This window comes from Chiloscyllium plagiosum, chromosome 2, assembly GCF_004010195.1.
Source record: "Chiloscyllium plagiosum isolate BGI_BamShark_2017 chromosome 2, ASM401019v2, whole genome shotgun sequence".
NCBI classification, from domain to species: domain Eukaryota; kingdom Metazoa; phylum Chordata; class Chondrichthyes; order Orectolobiformes; family Hemiscylliidae; genus Chiloscyllium; species Chiloscyllium plagiosum.
This window is the reverse complement of record NC_057711.1, coordinates 64766723-64785969: the sequence shown is the minus strand read 5'-3', so window position 1 is coordinate 64785969 and position 19247 is coordinate 64766723. Positions and strand designations below refer to the sequence as shown.

General features: G+C 39.6%; 1 protein-coding gene across 2 annotated transcripts in view; it reads right to left on the bottom strand.

The window, feature by feature from the left end:
• Window positions 1–19247, bottom strand: part of LOC122560501 (aminopeptidase Q-like) — a 157776-nt gene that overhangs the window by 23155 nt on the left and 115374 nt on the right. For both annotated transcript variants that reach the window (XM_043711168.1, XM_043711175.1), the window contains exons 15-16: window positions 16328–16422; window positions 8176–8286 (exon numbers count right to left, since the gene is read on the bottom strand). In XM_043711168.1, the coding sequence (XP_043567103.1) occupies window positions 8176–8286; window positions 16328–16422 (206 nt within the window). The remainder of the gene's footprint in view (window positions 1–8175; window positions 8287–16327; window positions 16423–19247) is intronic.

Genomic DNA, 19247 nt, shown 5'->3' with positions numbered 1-19247 from the left:
AATCTCTGCATCCCTAACTCTGGCCTCTTGAGGCATCCTCTATTTCCATCAGGTCACCATTGGCAGCTGTGCCTTCACCTCTCTGGGCTTGGAGCTCTGGAATTTCCTCCCTAAACCTCTCTCTTTCCTTAAGACACTGTGGAAAAACACTCTATTTGGCTAAACATTACACCAATATGACCTTATGTCGCCTTGTGTGTTTTATTTGATGACATTCCTCTGGATGGCCCTGTCACTGACTATATGAAAGGTGCTTTATAATCCACACTGTTGAGACAAATATCATTTGTTTCTTGACCATTGGTGCAGTGTGTCAAGTGTTTCCCTCCTTGAAGCGAACTGTAAATCTACTGGTCTTGTTTTAGTTTGGTTTCTTTCTCCAAAATGTGACCGATAGATTAGAATAAAAGAGATTTATGCTTCTCAGTCACTTGGGATGGCTAGACGAGCAATCCAACACATGAACTATGAAGCTTTAAAAGTAACCTTCAATATTTCTGGAGATAGAATTGTTTCTTTAGTGTTTGTCAAATTGGTGTGTGAGTTTGAGCGGATCTGTTTTTGAATTGCTGTCAGATCTTTATAAAACACTTATTCCCCAAACTAAAATGAAAGCAAAATACTGAGCTGCTGAAGATCAGAAATAAAAGCAGAAATTGCTGGAGAAACGCAGCAGCATCTGTGTCTCCAATCCAGTGACAACTCTCCAGAAACTCTGTATTGTCACTCTTTTGTAAGAAAGAGCAATAGAATTATTATAGCTCAGAAAAACAACACTCTGCTCATCACATCTGTACTGGAGTAGTGTGTCATCAGCAGTAAGCAGAGTGCAATTAGGTGTACTGTTCAAAATAAAGAATCTTCTGAGAATTGCGTGAAACACACAGCTCATTCTTAGTTTGAATAGAACGTCACCTCCTTGGCCTTTGTCATTATATTTCTGTAAATGGGTCCGCCACAACATCCTGAGGTTGACTAAGCTGCTCTATGTTCATGGCCGGGCTGAGCCTCCATTACGCTATTCTGGAAAACCAGTTATCAAGCCAGGATCTAACCGATGGCTGCGAATAGATAGACTGTACAGTGAGGGTTTTCAAGTTGAAGTGAAGAGGTGGTTTTCTGAGCGAATGGCCTGTTGATGGTGCAAGATACTGTGATGTATCCTTTCATAAACTGGTAACACAAGAGCTGTGCTCTATCTGATTCAGAAGCATTAGACCCGGTCCATGATTGGCCACTCATTTAGCTGAGGATTGAGTGCCGCGTGTGATTGGGTGACAGGGAGAGAGCACCGAGCAATCTGAAGCTCCTGAGTCGATGGAGTGAGCACCCAGCTGAATCGGTTCACTATTCTCCATGGAGAACGATGGTGTCTCGGAGTTTACATCTAAATGAGTTGCTTGCAAGGATTCTGCTTCTATGCTGTCTGACCAGTTAGAACATTACAGCAGTATAGGCCCTTCAGCCCTCGATGTTGTGCCAAACTGTGAATCCAATCTTAAGCCAATCTAACCTACACTATTCCATTTTCATCCATATACCTATCCAATGACCATTTAAATACCCTTAAAGTTAGTGAGTCTACTACTATTGCAAGTAGAGAATTCCACACCCCCCTGCTACTCTCTGACTAAACGACCTACTTCTGACATCTGTCCTATATCTATCATCCCTCAGTTCAAAGCTATGTCCCCTCATGCTAGCCATCCCCATCTGAGGAAAAAGACTCACAGTCCATCCTATCTAACCCTCTGTCAATTAAACCACCTCTCAATATTCTTTTCTCTATCTAAAACAGCCTCAAGTCACTCAGCATTTCTTCATTAGACCTTCCCTCCATACCAGGCAACATCCTGGTAAATCTCCTCTGCACCCTTTCCAATGCTTCCACATCCTTCCTAGAATTAGCATTTGTACCCACACTGTCCATTTTCTGAAAACTCCCTTGGCTGAGAGAGTTGAAGGGACTTGGAGAAACGTTGAAAAAGGAGCAGGAATAGGCCATTTGGCCCTTTGAGCTGCTGTACATTCAGTCAACTCATGGCTCATCTGGTTGTGGTCCCAGCTCCTGGGATGTCAACTGAATGACTGACATATAATTTATTGTTGTGAGTTTGGGTATCTGGTTTTTCTGTGTGACAGAAGTTAATAATTAACATGTCCAGTACACCTTCCTGTCGTCATGTTGATTTTATTTTAAACATGGTTTTGAAGTCTGGCTTTGGAGCCAGTTTTTGATTCTTTAAATAGCTTGTTTTTAACCCATCACAAGAAATAATGGGGCTTCACGTTTGTTACTGAGTTCTGAAAGGTGGTTTGATTTATGGAAGTGCTCATGGTTTCGAGAGAGAGTCTTTTACTCTTAGGTTTGACTTTGAGTGGGGTAATCCCACTTGGAATAGGTTGGCTGTATAACAGCAGTTCTCCTGAACTGGGTTCCCATAGTTAGTAACAAAATGCAAAATTGCTGGAGAACTTCGGGTCTGGCAGCATCTTTGGAGAGAGCAAGTTAATGTTTCAGGTCCAGTGACCCTTCCTCAGATTAATTCAACACCGCAGTTCAGCACACAGCTGAGCATATTCAAGCAGGTGTGTGATAGCCCCAGGAAGAAGTTATTTTCAGTTTCAGTCTAAATCTTTAATCCACATTAAACCTGTCCAGGTGTTAGATATAACAACTTGAGTATCAGTATTGTACCAATGGTGTTTTAAATACTCAAAACATGCCGATGTTACGGTATTTTACAAATGTGTTGCTGGAAAAGCGCAGCAGGTCAGGCAGCATCCAAAGAGCCTTTTCTGAAGAAGGGCTTATGCCCAAAACTTCGATTTTCCTCCTCCTTGGATGCTGCCTGACCTACGCTTTTCCAGCAACACATTTTCCAGCTCTGATCTCCAGCATCTGCAGTCCTCACTTTCTCCTAGGTATTTTACAAATGTTTTGTTTCTTTTGCATTTTTATAAAGGAATGTTTTGAGATTACTCATATAATACAGTTACTGTGTGAATGTGAGTTTCTATTTCAGGTTTATTTTTATGTTATTTCCTACACGAGATGATATATCCTCCTGGGATCCAACCAATCCAGCCCCTTCAAGATCTTTCTTGTTGTAATAAGATCACTTCTCATTATTCTGTACTCCAGTGGATAATGAAATGTTCAACCTTTTCCCCATTAAATAAGCCCTTTGTCCCACAAATGTATTGAATGAACCTGCTCTGAACTGTTTCTAAAGTAATTTTATTATTTTTCAAATAAGGAGACTAGAAGTGGACATAGTGTACACTGTACTCTGGATGTGGTCTCGCCAATGCTGTGGTGAAATGAATCTTCCTGACTTTTATGTTACAATGCATTTCACTCCTCTCTCTTCTGATTTGTTGCATGCTAATGTTTTGTCATTCACACCCCAGGGTGGAGTGACCCCTGGTAAGCATGCAGATACAGCAGGTAGTGAAGAAGGCTAATAGCATGCTGGCCTTCATAACAAGAGGGATTGAGTATAGAAGCAAAGAGGTTCTTCTGCAGCTGTACAGAGCACTAGTGAGACCACACTTGGAATATTGTGTGCAGTTCTGGTCTCCAAATTTGAGGAAAGACATTCTGGCTATTGAGGGAGTGCAGCGTAGGTTCACGAGGCCAATTCCTGGAATGGTGGGACTACCTTGCGCTAAAAGACTGGAGCGACTGGGCTTGTATACCCTTGAGTTTAGAAGACTGAGTAGGGATCTGATTGAGACAAATAAGATTATTAAAGAATTGGACACTCTGGAGGCAGGAAACATGTTTCCGCTGATGGGTGAGTGCCGAACCAGAGGACACAGCTTAAAAATACGGGGTAGACCATTTAGGACAGAGATGAGGAGAAACTTCTTCACCCAGAGAGTGGTGGCTGTGTGGAATGCTCTGTCCCAGAGGGCAGGGAGGCCCAGTCTCTGGATTCATTTAAGAAAGAGTTGGATAGAGCTCTCAAGGATTGTGGAATCAAGTGTTATGGAGGTAAGGCAGGAACAGGATACTGATCAAGGATGATCAACCATGATCATGTTGAATGGTGGTGCAGGCTAGAAGGGCAGAATGGCCTACTCCTGCACCTGTTGTCTATTGTCTATTGTTCTGCTATACTGCGTGTTTTGTCAGCGCGAATTGGCCATAACGCAATTGATGATTTGTTAATGTTGTTTGGATAACGCAAACTTTCTACTGAATGGGTACAGCGATCTTCGACAGCACAATTTTCTATAGCGGTTTTCCATAATGGGATTTTTTGTAGCATGAGGTTGCAGAGGAACAAAACTATCACATTATTGTAGAATAACCTGTAGTGGGTTCAATGAAATGATAATGAAGAAAATAATTCCAACAACTATGTTTTGAAAACACTCGGCTTTTTGTTTACAATTATTCTTATATTTTAGGTCATGAATTATTCTTTTACTTAGATAAAGTGTGAAACTAGACATGCAAAAATATTTTTGTTGAAAATACTTCCATTCACAGTAAGCTCCAATATAGTTCAAAATCAAATATTCCCATGTTATATTAAATGTAGATCAGTAGCCCCACTTCTCTGCAGCAAATGTAACTCCTTCATAACTTTAAAAGAGCATTTTCTGGCCTTTTCATTTCAATCATCATTTACTTAATAACACAAAATGTGAACCTGTCTGCAGAGAGAAACAAATTGTTGAAGGTTTTTGTCTTGCATTCTTCAGGACAATTTCAAGAATGTAAATTCCAAACATTTGTAATGGTTTATACCACAGAAGAAAGAGGTGCTGATTGGTTACCAAATTGACTCTGATTGGCCAAGGCATAGCCATGTAGAAAGCAACAGGGAGCTAAAGGCTTCCCAAACTTATAGGCAATTCAAAAAAGAGCAAAGCTTGAACATATTCCTTTTGTTTGCAGAGAACAGGTCCCTGTGTATGAAAGTATATCATTTCTATGAAGCATAAATAAGCTGCAAATATGAGCTCAAATGTTTATCTGAAATTGGTTGTTTGTGTAACTATTAGTGCACTCTGTTGAACACTGTCTGTACTTCACCTGTGATGAAGAAAACGCTGTTTGATTTGATCAGCCAATTATTGGGAAGTATGTTACACAGAGGAAAGGGTGCTTGTTGGTTGGAAAATTGATTTAGTCGCTGAAGTGTTGAAATTGAGAAAGCAACGATGACTGTAAGTTGGCCAAACTCCTAGGTATTGAAAAAGGTAAAAGGCTTAAATATATTCATTTTTTCACAGAAACCAGTTTCCTTTGATTTTTTTTTAAATTAATGCATTGTTTTGAACTGATGATGTATCTAGTTAGTGGAAAATATGAGTTGTGCAGCAACAGCATAATAACAGAGTGAAATGGCTGTGCTGAACTTTTCATTCATAGTTTTTGAGATGCTTGGTTCTTTCAGAATAATGTGAGATAGATCAGGCACATTTTAGACCTAAATGAGGTAGCCTGTGGTCCATTTCAACTGTGCATGATATTGACTGGTGACAGTGGGTTTGCTTTTAGCATAGAGAAGCCATTTGTAGATTTCTCAATTACCCCAGATCAAGGAAAGGGAATCTATCGGATTGCTTCATCGTTGAATCGAATTGGAGAATGATATAGACCATATTAAAATCTGCCAGCCAATATACCTCTATGCTCTGTAAGATTGGCCATAGCAACAATCTTGTAAATAAAGGCTTAGCTATTCATTCAGCTTACATGCTTGATACAGAAACCAAGTGCTTTAAAGCTATCCTGTTGTTAAGTGGCTGTCCTAATCAGATCATTATGCACCATCTATGGACCACAGGGCATCACTTCTGGATCTGAAAAGTGTCCAATCTACCTTAAATTATCCAGGAAAGGCAAAGTATCTCAAAAATTGGAGTGACAAGTTCAGCAACTCATTTCACACTGTCCATGCTGTGGCTACGTGAGTGGCATGTTTTTAGGAGCAGAATGCTGCCATCAGTTCAAACAGAAGTTCTGCCAACTGAACGACATCGTGGATGAATTTCAGTGCCAGTGTGTAGGCAGATATGTGATCGAATCTAACAGCATATTCCTTTGCTTATTCACCATTGTCAATGTACAGATAATCCTGCTTTGCTTGCAAAAACCCAAAACATGCCAACTGTAGGACGCAATTATACAATTGTGCAACATCTTCTGAAAACTCCTGAGTGCACTAAAATCTATATTACTATGCATTTAAGAATCAGTTGAGCTTGTAATGAGTTGAGCTTGTAATGTGGCTCATTTATGATCACTAAATGTAACATACACTCATATAAAAGAAACTGATCTCAGCAAGCATAATGAATAATGTTTGAAAAAATAGTTTATGTCTCAAAGATATATTCCAGTAAGGATTCTAAACAAACAATAAAACAAACTATGGTTTGTCAAGAAAATTAAGGTTAATATCAGGGTCATACAGCATGGAAACAGACCCTTCGGTCCAATCAGTCTATACCAACTATAATCCCAAACTAAATTAGTCCCACCTGCCTACATGTATCCCTCCAAAATTTCTTATTCATTACTGGTCTAAATGTCTTTTAAATGCTGTAACTTCCTCCACATCCACACTTCCTCTGGTAGTTCATTTCCACACACAAACCACTCTCTGTGTAAAAACTTATCCTTTTAAAATATTTCTCCTTTCATCTTAAAAATATGCCACCACATCTTGAAATCCCCCACCCTAGGGAAAAGACACCTGCCATTCAACATATATATATATACCCTTCATTATTTTATAAACCCGCATAAAGTCAATCCTCAACCTTCTACTCTCCAGTGAAAAAAGTCCCAGCCTATCCAGCCTCTCCTTATAACTCAAACCCTCCATTCCTGGGAAATTTGTTCTGAATCGTCTCCAGCTTAATAACATCCTTCCTATAACAGGGCAACTGTAACTGGGCACAGTACTCCAGAAGAGACCTCACCAATGTCCCGTACAACCTTAACATAATGTCCCAACTTTTATACTCAAAGTTCTGAGCAAAGAAGGCAAGCATACTAAATGCCTACATAACCACACTATCTATGGGTGATGCAAACTTCAAAGAATTATATGCTTGAACCCATAGGTCTCTCCATTCTAGAATACCACCCAAGGCCCTAGTTCTAATTGATTTGTCCTGCCTTTGTCTGTTTTACCAAAATGCAATACCACACATTTATTCAAATTAACTCAATCTGCCACTCTTCAGCTCATTAGCCCAATTGATCAAGATCTCTTTGTAATCTTAGATAAATCTTCACTGTCCATTATACCACTAATTTGGGTGTCATCTGCAAACTTACTAAGTCTTGTAAAATCTTTGAATTACATGGGAGCTTAAGAAACCTATAAGTCTTGTTTCTTTCTCCGTGTCAACACCTTGGCCACTGAGTCAACTTGCCAACCAGTCTACTTCCTTTTCTCCTCTGAGATAAATTTATCTGATTATTTGAAATTTCACATCCTTATGTTTGAAGAGTGCAAGAACAAATGGTTTTAGCAACATGACTCATTTTTTAGCAATATTTCATTATCCCAAAGCTACATTGACAATGAATGCAGTGGAATGTTTGTTGCTGCACTTAAAGTCAATGGAGCAAATAGAGTCCCACATGGAAAGCCAAAATATTTTCCAGCCTTGGCCATGAATGAGGCCATACTGTATACTCTTAGGTCATTGTGGAGAGCATATCAAATATTTTTGATGAAGGGCTTTTGCCCGAAACGCCAATTTTCTTCTCCTTGGATGCTGCCTGACCTGCCAGCTTTTCCAGCACCACACTCTTGACGCTAATCTCCAGCATCTACAGTACTCACTTTCGCCTATATCAAATATACCACTTGAGCTTGTCCTACCTCTGAATTACTTTGAAGATTTACTGCTAATGACCCTGTGCCAATTCTACTGTTCTTCTGGTGGTTCCCAAGTACAGAAGAAACAGCTGCAGTAAAGGGAAAATTTTCTTCCATGTGTTCCCTTCCCCTTCTCCCTCATTTGTACTTTATCATATCTAATGGGTTAGGGTGACCAACATGGTGCTGAATTGGAAAGAATTTAAGCGCAGGCAGGAATATAGCAGTAAAACGTAACCTTCTGATTTTGTCCCTTTTTTGTTGCTATTTTGAAAATAATATTTTAATGACTTTTTTGTAATTTCACAAGACTTACGTATTGTTAGCCGGATTACTCATCAGTTGTGAATAAAGATCTGTTGCTCGATCCATCAAGTCCTTTAGATCAAGTAGATACAGTTTATTAAGAGTTTTGAGGAATATTGTTCTGGATGGCAAAGTAGGTGGAAGCAAGTCAGTAACATTTATGTATGGAGACATCATGTTAGAACAGAAAAAATGGTTAGTTAATCTTACATTAACATGTACTTTTTAAAAAAGATTAATGAGTTGGTTGCAACTTTTAAGATATATGGCAAATTCTTATTTCAGGTTTCTACCCCTAGGATGCTGACTTGCTATTTCTGTAGCTTCACCCACCTCTGCTCTCAGCTCTGCTAATCTTTAGATGAAACTTGCGCCTTTGTGAATTTATAATTAAGTTGACAAAATGGATCAGCCTCCCTATATGTATATATATACCACCACACTTTTCCTTCCATTGAAGTCAAAAGAAGGGAATAATCAACAGGATGGTGTCTCTGTCATGTTGCACTCCATCTCCATGCTACACATTTTTGCATCACACTCTGCCCCAAACTCTTGCCTCGTTCCAATTATGCCAACTGCCTCCCATCCTCAAACCCCATGGGACCTGAGTACAGTATTTCATTTTGACTTTCTGTACATAATGTCATGAAAAATTAGCGAGTGTTAAGTAATTGCTAAATAACAATGCTATGAGAAAGTTGCATTCTGACAATTAATAAATTAAACAAATACCATAATTTCCTAAACAAATTATGTTCAATACATGTAATATATAGTAAATCTGCAATATTATACTTCATCTTGCACTTATAGAATTTCTTAATTATTAAAGTACTTAATTGGTTGTAAAGTGCTCGATATGTTCTGAGACCGTAAAATTGCTAAATGACATAAAATTACACAAAACAGAACAGATTTGTCAGCCTAGCTTAGCTCGAGTTTATGCGCTACACAAACCAACTAACTTTATTTGACTGTATCAATTTATCTTTCTATTCCTTTCTAGCTCATGTACTTATTTAGTCTCACTTTAAAGGAATCTATAATATTTGCCTCAGTCATTCAATTTGAAAGTAAATTCAATCTTTTAATGGATGAAAAGGATTTTCCTGAATTTTCTTCTGGATTTTTAATTAATATTTTATATGTATGACATATGAAAGTGGCACTGCTGCACCATATTTTAAAGTGTACAACAACAACACTACTTTTAGTAGCCTTGCAAGTGAATACTGAAGTGCAGTTCCAAAACAGTCAAGGCATCTGGATCTCATTTTTACCAATAGACTGATACACAAATGGTTCCGCTCTATTGTCAATAGTGCTCCGTCAGAGACTATCTATGTCAGCCACCTCCTCAAGAGGTACCCCCATTCCATCAGAAGCCAACATAGATCTGTAGTGTGTATTGGAACTGCTGGGGGAGTTATGATTTCATCAAGATGAATGCTTTGCAGCAATGTCTTGGCAAGTGCTCACATATGGACAAGAACAGCTTTTTGCCCTCATAAACCACCTTCACCGTCAACGAATGGAACCATTTCCTTTTCACAAAGCTGTTGAGATGAGGTAGTGGCCTTATAGCAATCTGTATATAGTCAACCAATCCCTGAACTTGCAGGAAATTTGCATTCCTGCCCCTTCATATCTCTGATACAGCACTTGTCAGCAAGTTCATGTGTTCCTTCATTTGAGCAAAGTGTGCATCTGTGACAGCTGTCACTCAGCAGATTGGAAAAGATGGCAGAAGTGTGTGAAGGACCTAGAAAGAAGCTGGCTGCATAACAACCTAGGGTGACAGTAACTTTAAGTGTGATGATCAGGACATGGGGATTGTTGTCTGTGGCTCCAGATCTTGCTGATTGAAGACTCTCAGCTGTTACCTGCACTGGTTCTCAGTCATGTCAAAATAGAAAACACACAACACCAAGTTATAGTCCAACAGGCTTATTTGGTAGCACTACTTTTCAGAGCGCTGCAGAATTATGTTTGTAGTTCCATCTATTTTGCTCAAAAAATACACAATCTGCAGGCAGTCAATACAGACAATGAATACATGTAATATTTTTTAAACTCCACTTTAGAAGTAGAACCAGTCTGACTCAAGATTGGGATACAGACAGACTCTAACCTCACACCTTTAATATAATGTCTGAGCTGAGATGTCACCTTTTGTTATAAAGTCTTAAGTTATCCTGAGAAGGTGACTTAAAAGAAGTTCTGGGATTTACATATTAATAACTGCATTCTAAAAGATGAAAGACTTAACAATCCAGGTTTGTTCAAAATATCACTGTTTGACATCTTTAGCTATAAATTCTGTGTCATACGATCTTATACTCCACAACTACCAGATGAAGGAGCAACACTCCGAAAGCTGTTGGACTATAACCTGGTGTTGTGTGATTTCTAACTTTGTCCACCCCAGTCCATCACCAGCACCTCCACATCATGTCAAAATAGGACATTCTAATATGATAGACCCTTACCGCAAGAAAATTCCTTTTCCTCTTCCTCCTTCTTGCTGCGCTGTGTTAGCTGTGCCAATACCTGGCCATATATCCTGACTCTAGCTGCATGTTGCTCCCCCTGCTGTCTCTCCATGACCCGTATGTGTGACTGTGACATATCCATTTTGTCAAATTGATTTCTTCTCTTCTCACGCTTCCTCAGGAAACCTGGCAAACTCTCTTACCTTCCACCTGGCATTCCAACTCAGGGAATTGTCCTGAAGGGATGAACGGATATGCTCTTCAAGGCACAAGCCCCTGCCCTCCAATCCCTATTTCTGCCGATGGACTTCTTATGACATAACTTTCTGTTTTCTCTACCCTCAGCAACAAAAAAAAGTACCTTTCTGAGATATTCTAGAAAACATATCACTTCAAAGGATTGTGTCACTTCAAAGGATTGTGTCACTTCAAAGGATTGTGTCACTTCCATTATCTAAAAAATGCTTTTTTCAACTCAGCTGCTTTTTAAAATCAGCTGTCTGATTTGGAAAATGGTCAGGTATGAACCTTCTTCCTATGAGGAAATAGTTTCTGCTGGAAATTGGAGAGGGATTTATGGACACAAGCTCCATTGACCATTCCACAGTGTCTGTGTCATCTCCACAACTCTGCAAAACTTCAGGCATAATCTGTGCACTATCTTTTCTAGGCCTGCTCTATCGAACATATTCTTAACTTTAATCATCTCTACCACTGAGAAGAACATTCAGATTAGCTTGAAAAGCAATCAATGTGGACAGCACAGTGGCTCAATGGTTAGCACTACTGTCACAGCACCAGGGAACTGTGATCGATTCCAGGCTTGGGCAACTGTCTGTGTGGAGTTTGCACAGTCTCTCTGTGTCTGCGTGTGTTTCCTCTGGGTGCTCCAGTTTCCTCCCACAATCCAAAGATGTGCAGGTTAGGTAGATTAGCCATGCTTAAATTGCACATAGTGTCCTGGATATGTGGACTAGATGGGTGAGTTATTGGAAATGCAGGGTTACAGGGATAGGGTAGGGGAGTGGGTCTGAGCGGGCTGCTGTGCAGACAGTCAGTTTTGACTTGATGAGCTGAATGGCCTGCTTCCACATTGTAGTGATTCAGTGATAAGATAAATGTGATTAATCCGAAATAATAATGTGTTTAACAACTAATGCTGGAAGTGTTTACAGGTTTTCTGATTTATTTGCCTTAAGATAAATCTTATGGTTGGCAGCTTTGGGGAAAACTCAAAGAAATCTGACTCTCTGCCATAAGAATACAAAAACATAGGATCAGGAGTAGGTCATTCAGGCCATCAAACCTGCCCCACCATTTTAGAGATGGGACTGAGCATAATCCTAACCCTTACAAGCTGTACAAAGATCTCCATATTTATGCTTTATGTAACTATAGTCCAAGAATGTGACTGAACTGGTTTATCTAATTGACGAATCACTACATGGATTTTATCTCCTAATGATGTAATGCAGAATTAGGCCATTCAGTCCATCATACTTGAACAGGTTGAAAGATGACGAGCAATGAGTTCATCATTATCACAGTGGCATTTCCCAAAGGCAGGTCTTTCCCTGTATTCTGCTCCCTGACAATCTATCCAGTGCTAATCTTTCAATTTTCTGATAACTTTTTGCAATTTGCAAGCTATCCAGCACTGATACTCTTTTTCTTATTCTACCTCCTTTCCTTGAAATTTTAAGATCTACCTTGACTAATCTCTTTGCCTTTTCCTAATTACTTTCAGCAAACCCTTGAGCATTGACTCTCATTAGCACTTTATCATATTTTACTTTTGCTGGCCATCCAATCCTTTCCATTCTCCTCCAAAGCCACATTTCAAAACTATTTTACAAGTTGGTCTCCTCTTTTCATAAGGTTTCACATCCATACAAAACAACAGTGCAAATCAAACTCTTTAGAAGTCACTTTTGAGTTGTTTGTTCAGCTTAGGGTTAGCAACCAGCTCCAAATATAACCTTTTCTATTGCTAGCCTTGTTCTTATTTCTTCACTGCAGCTGTAATGCTTAACATCTATGTACATGAATAATTGCACCCTCGCTAGCTATTTTCCGTTCATGAATAAGGGAATATTCTTTGGTGAGTTGAAAAAGGCACCACTTCTGTTATGGGAGAAAGTGAGGTCTGCAGATGCTGGAGATCAAAGTTGAAACTTTATTGCTGGAACAGCACAGCAGGTCAGGCAGCATCCAGGGAACAGGAGATTCGACGTTTCGGGCACAGGCCCTTCTTCAGGAATGAATGATATTCACTTTCTTTTCAAAGTCCTGCTTTTACTAATCTTTCCTAATAATGTTTGTAGTACTTACACTTGCTGCAAATATTTTTGTGACCTGCAAATCTAACAGATGTTATAATTTGCCCCCTAATCTTAATATCAGATTCTACATCTTTAAATAGTTTTCTTAAATCATTACTTCTACATTAACATTGAACTCAAATGGTGATGATTACTTGGATTGAAATGCAATCATGTACACATGAGCTTTCTGGTCTGCTAGAGTCATGTGATGTCTACAATAAGGCACAAAAATTACAGGCAGTCTTAGACTCCATTTTGATGCATAAGGTTTTGAGGGACATGGACAAAATGAATAGAAATCAACTGCTGCCCTTAGTTGAAGGGTCAATATCAAGAGAGCATAATTTTAAAGTGAAAGGCAGGAGGTGAGAGAGTGGTGTGGTCTGCAACGCAGTGCCTGGGAGGGTAGTTGAGATGAGAAACCTCACAACCTTTAAACAGTGCTTGAATCAGCTCTTGATGTGCCATAACATTCAAGGCTCTGGCCCTAGTGCAGAAACGTTGGATGAGTGTAGGTAGTACTGTATTTTTGGTGGTACAGACGCAATGGACTGAAGGGCCTCTTCTGTATTATATGATGTTGTAGAACATAGAACATTACAGTGCAGTACAGGACCTTCAGCCCTCAATGTTCCGCCAATCTGTGAAACCAATCTGAAGCCCATCTAACCTACACTATCCAATTCTCGCCCAATGACCATTTAAATCTCTTTAAAGTTGGTGAGTCTACAACTGTTGCAGACAGTGCATTCCACACCCCTACCATTCTCTCAGTAAAGAAACTACCTTTCACATCGGTCCTATATCTATCACCTCTTAATTTAAAGTTATGTCCCCTCGTGCTAGCCATCAGAATCTGAGGAAATAGGCTCTTACTGTCCACCCTACCTAGCCCTCTGATTATCTTATATGTCTCAATTAAGTCACTGCTCAACTTTCTTCGCACTTAAAAAAAAGAAAATGGCTTCAGCTTTTCCTCTCCCAGCTCCAGTCAGAATGAAGCAAAACGATCAGTGTTTTAAAATCAGGAAATAGCAGCAGACTATTTAGCAAGCCTGAGCAGCTTTTCATTACTATACTCTTACCAGGTTGAGAAGACACTGTTTCAAAATGCATGCCACCCTGAATTTTGCTGAAAATTGAAAAAAAAGACGAGAGATTTTGAAGCCTTGAAGGCATGCTTTGAATCCCTTTGAACATAACTTAAGGGCTCTTCTAAAATGTTTGGTCTGTATCTCAAAAAAAGGATGAAGAGATATATCGAAACATGAACTCTAGGTTGTTAATTAGCAGTAAAGTTCAAAAATGCTTTCAAAGCTCAGTTTAGACATTACCAAAGCATTAAATTTAAAAGTTCTGAAAATTAATCTAAAATTCCAAAATAAACCTTAGCTTCAATTATTTCAGGAAATAAGTTTAATGAAAGGGTATACTTATTTGTTGGAATTATTTTTTAGAGTCATAGTGTCCTTTCTTCTGGATTTTATTTGAAGAGGAAATTCTATAGTCATTAAACCTGAGTTATATGATTTAAGATGCTATTTCCTTACCACTTGCTGAAGAGATCAGAAAAGAAGACTTGCACTTACACAACTCCTTTCATAACCATCCAATGCCCTGAAATAATTTACGGCCAATGAAGTACTTTTGAAGTATACAACCATTGTACTACATAAAATGCAGCAATCTATATGCTCATAGCATGTTCCCAAAAACAGCAAAGCAGTAAATGATCCAATCTCAGCCACTCAAACATCATGAGTAGCTGAAGGATAAAGTTGCTTCTTTCAACCTCCAAAATATATCTCAGTCCAGCATTACCAGAAGATCACCTTCTGCTGCACACAGTTTATCTATTTTATGTGCCCTTAAGACCACTTATTGTTTTTCTGAGCGAGACTACCAATTTTGTATTGTACCCATATGCTTAATTAAAAACAATTAAAATAAAATTTATGTGTGACCTTGACACTTGATGGTACTTTTGTTCCATACATGACCCAGATTCTCGAATATAGATTAAAGAAATGGAAGTCTAATGCCACAGGATGTGCACCCATCCTCCTGCTACGTGCCTGCTTTCCAGTCAATATTTTTGGATAACAAGTAGAAGTGACTTTTATTTCAATTCCTTATCCTAATTGTTCTCGGTTTTGGTCCCTTTATTTGAGAAAATATATTCATTTCATTGGAGGCAGTTTAGAAAAGGTTCACTGGGTTGATCCTTGGTATGGAGGGATTGATTAATGGGCAAAAGATAAACAATTTAGGACTTTATTCATTGGATAGAAGAATGTGAGGAGATCTCATTGAAACATATGGGATGCTTATGGGCTTGACAGGTTAAGTTCAAAGTTCGTGCGAAGATTTGTAGCTCGGGTGCTCGTTGTTGTGGTTCTGTTCGCCAAGCTGGAAGTTTTTGTTGCAAACGTTTCGTCCCCTGGCTAGGCGACATCATCAGTGCTTGGGAGCCTCCTGCGAAGCGCTTCTTTGATGTTTCCTCCGGTGTTTATAGTGGCTAGCCACGAAATAACACGACCAGCTATCCTTAGTAGCCACACACGCAGACAACAAGCAACATGAATTCGACTGGGACAACACTACTATCATAGGGCAAGCCAGACAGAGAACAGCCAGGGAATTCCTAGAGGCATGGCATTCATCCACAAACTCCATCAACAAACACATCGACCTGGACCCAATATACCAACCACTACAGCGGACAGCTGAAACTGACAACCGGAAGCGGCAGGGACAGACCACTATAAACACCGGAGGAAACATCAAAGAAGCGCTTCACAGGAGGTTCCCAAGCACAGATGATGTCGCCTAGCCAGGGGACGAAACGTTTGCAACAAAAACTTCCAGCTCGGCGAACAGAACCACAATGACAGGTTAAGTGCTGAGAGGACACTTCCCCTAATGGGAGTGTCTAGGACCAGAGGATATAGTCTCATATCAAAGGGTGCAAATTTAAGACAGAGATGAGCAGGAATCTCTTCTCTTGGAGAATTATGAGTCTTTCGAACTCCTTGTCACAGAAAGCAGTGGAGCTGAGTCCTTGTATATATTCAAGACGGAGATAATAGGTTTTTTATCAGGAGGGGAATCAATGCTTTTACGGGAAAAGGGTGGGAAAAATGGACATGAGGATTGTCAGATCAGACATGAGCCTTTTGAATGGCAGAGCAGGCTCACAGGGTTGAATGGCCGACTCCTGTTCGTATTTCTTATGGTCTCATGGTCAGACTTGAATGGATAGCAAATTAACTGTATACCTGGTATAAAATAAGTACACGCTAAATTAGTTCATTATTAATAGACAGAAATTTGTAATACTTACTTTTCAACACTGCTATTGTGAATATTATTGAAATCTTCATTCATCAATTTCATTTGATGATAATAAAATGGAACAATTCGACTGAAAATGTATTTCTAGAAACAACAAATAAGTAAATTAAACTTCAAAATAAGGATATTGATACAAGTTATTTGTTAAATAGTAATTTCAATCCAGTAAATCCAATGGAAATCCAATGCAAATAAGTTAACATAACACTGACTTCATGTAAACAGGCTAAACACAGACATATACACAAACAAACGACAGCAAATGTTGGAAGACTAAAATGAAAGCAGAAAATGCTGGAAATACTCAGCTGACCAAGAAGCATATATCAAGAGAGAAACTGAATGGATGGTCAAAACTGTGTGTGGAGACAGTGGGTCCATCCAAGAGAGATGGGGATTTAAGGCATAAATTCAGGGAGCTAGGGTGGAAGCTAAGTGCTATGACAAACAGAGTTATTACTTTTCATTTGTTACCCATCCCACGTGCTTGTGAGGTGAGGAATAGGGAGACATAGGAGTTGAACATGTGGCTACAGGGATGGTGCAGGAGGGAGGCTTTTGGATTCCAAGATAATTGGGGTTCTTTCTGGGGTAGGTGGAACCTCTACAAACAGGAGGGGTCCCAATATGCTGGAGGGAGAATTTACCAATGCTCTTCGGTGGGTTTAAACTAATTCAGCAGCGGGTGGGAACCTAAACTGCAGTTTGAGTATAGAGGAGGTTGAGAGTAGGGAGGTCCGAAATAAGGTTTCAGTGTCGCAAGAGGGCATCAGCAAGCAAAACGTTGGTTTGAAGTGTGTCTATTTCAACGCCAGGAGCGTCCGGAATAAGGTGGGTGAACTGCAGCAAGGATTGATACCTGGGATTTCAATGTTGTGGCCATTTCAGAGACATGTAAAGCAGGGACAGGAATTGTTGTTGCAAGTTCTGGGATTTAAATGTTTCAGTAAGCACAGAGAAATGGTAAAAGAGGTAGTGCTGTAGCATTGTTAGTCAAGGACTGTTTTACAGCTGCAGAAAGGACGTTTGAGGACTCCTCAACTGAGGTAATATGGTCTGAGATTAGAAACAGGAAACAACAGGTCACCTGTTGGGAGGTTTCTATAGGCCTCCGAATAGTTCCAGATATGTAGAGGAAAGAATAGCAAAGATGATTCTCGATAAGAGCAAGAGTGTCAGGGTAGTTGTTATGGGGGACTTTAACTGCCCAAATATTGACTGGGAAAACTATAGTTCAAGTACTTTAGATGGGTCAGTTTTTGTCCATTGTGTACAGGAGGATTTTCTGACACAGTATGTAGACAGGCCAACAAGGGGTGAGGCCACATTAGATTTGGTACTGGGTAATGAACCTGGCCAGGTGTTAGATTTAGAGGTAGGTGAGCATTTTGGTGATAGTAACCACAATTCGGTTATGTTTACTTTAGCGATGGAAAGGGATAGGTATACTCCAGAGGGCAAGAGCTACAGCTGGGGGAAAGGCAATTATGATGTGATTAAACAAGATTTAGGATGCATATGATGGGGAAGGAAACTGCAGGGGATGGGCATAATTGAAACGTGGAGTTTATTCAAGGAACAGCTACTGAGTGTCCTTGATAAGTATGTAGCTGTCAGACAACGAGGAAGTTGTCGAGCGCAAGAACCGTGTTTTATTAAGGAAGTTGAATCTCTTGTCAAAAGGAAGGAGTAGGCTTATGTTAGGATGAGATGTGAAGGCTCAGTTAGGGCAATTGAGAGTTACAAGGTAGACAGGAAAGACCTAAAGAGAGAGCTAGGATGAGCGAGGACAGGACATGAGAAGTTGTTGGCGGATAGTATCAGGAAAAAACCTGAGGCTTTCTATAGGTATATAAGAGATAAAAGAATGACTAGAGTAAGATTTGGGCCAATCAAGGCCAGCAGTGGGAAGTTGTGCATGGAGTCAGAGGAGATAGGGGAAGTGTGAAATGACCATTTTTCATCAGTATTCACACTGGAAAAAGACAATGTTGTCGAGGAGAATACTGAGAAACAGGCCAATAAACTAGATAGGATTGAGGTTCACAAGGGGGAGGTGTTAGAAATTCTGGAAAGTGTGAAAATAGATAAAACCCCTGGGCCAGATGGGATTTATCCTAGGATTTTTTGGGAAGGCAGGGAGGAGATTGCCGAGCCTTTGGCTTTGATCTTTATGTCATCATTGTCTACAGGAATAGCTCTAGAAGACTGGAGGATTGCCAATGTTGTCCCCTTGTTCAAGAAGGGGATTAGAGACGACCCTGGTAATTATAAACCAGTGAGCCTTACTTTGGTTGTGGGTAAAACGTTGAAAAGGTTATAAGAGATAGGACTGGCAGCTTAATGTTCCAGGATACAAATGCTACAGGAAGGATAGAAAGGGAGGCAAGAAAGGAGGGGGAGTGGTATTTTTGATAAGGGATAGCATTATAGCTGTGCTGAGGGAGGATATTCCCGGAAATACATCCAGGGAAGTTATTTGTGTGGAACTGAGAAATAAGAAAGGGATGGTCATCTTATTGGGATTGTATTATATAACACTTAATCATCAGAGGGAAATTGAGAAACAAACTTGTAAGGAGATCTCAGCTATCTGTAAGAATAATAGGGTAGTTATGGTAGGGGATTTTAACTTTCCAAACATCGACTGGGACTGCCATAGTGTTAAAGATTTAGATGGAGAGGAATTTCTTAAGTGCGTACAAGACAATTTTCTGATTCTGTATGTGGATGTACCTACTAGAAAAGGTGCAAAACAAATAATAGGGTTATGGTAGGGGATTTTAACTTTCCAAACATCGACTGGGACTGCCATAGTGTTAAAGATTTAGATGGAGAAGAATTTCTTAAGTGCGTACAAGACAATTCTCTGATTCAGTATGTGGATGTACCTACTAGAAAAGGTGCAA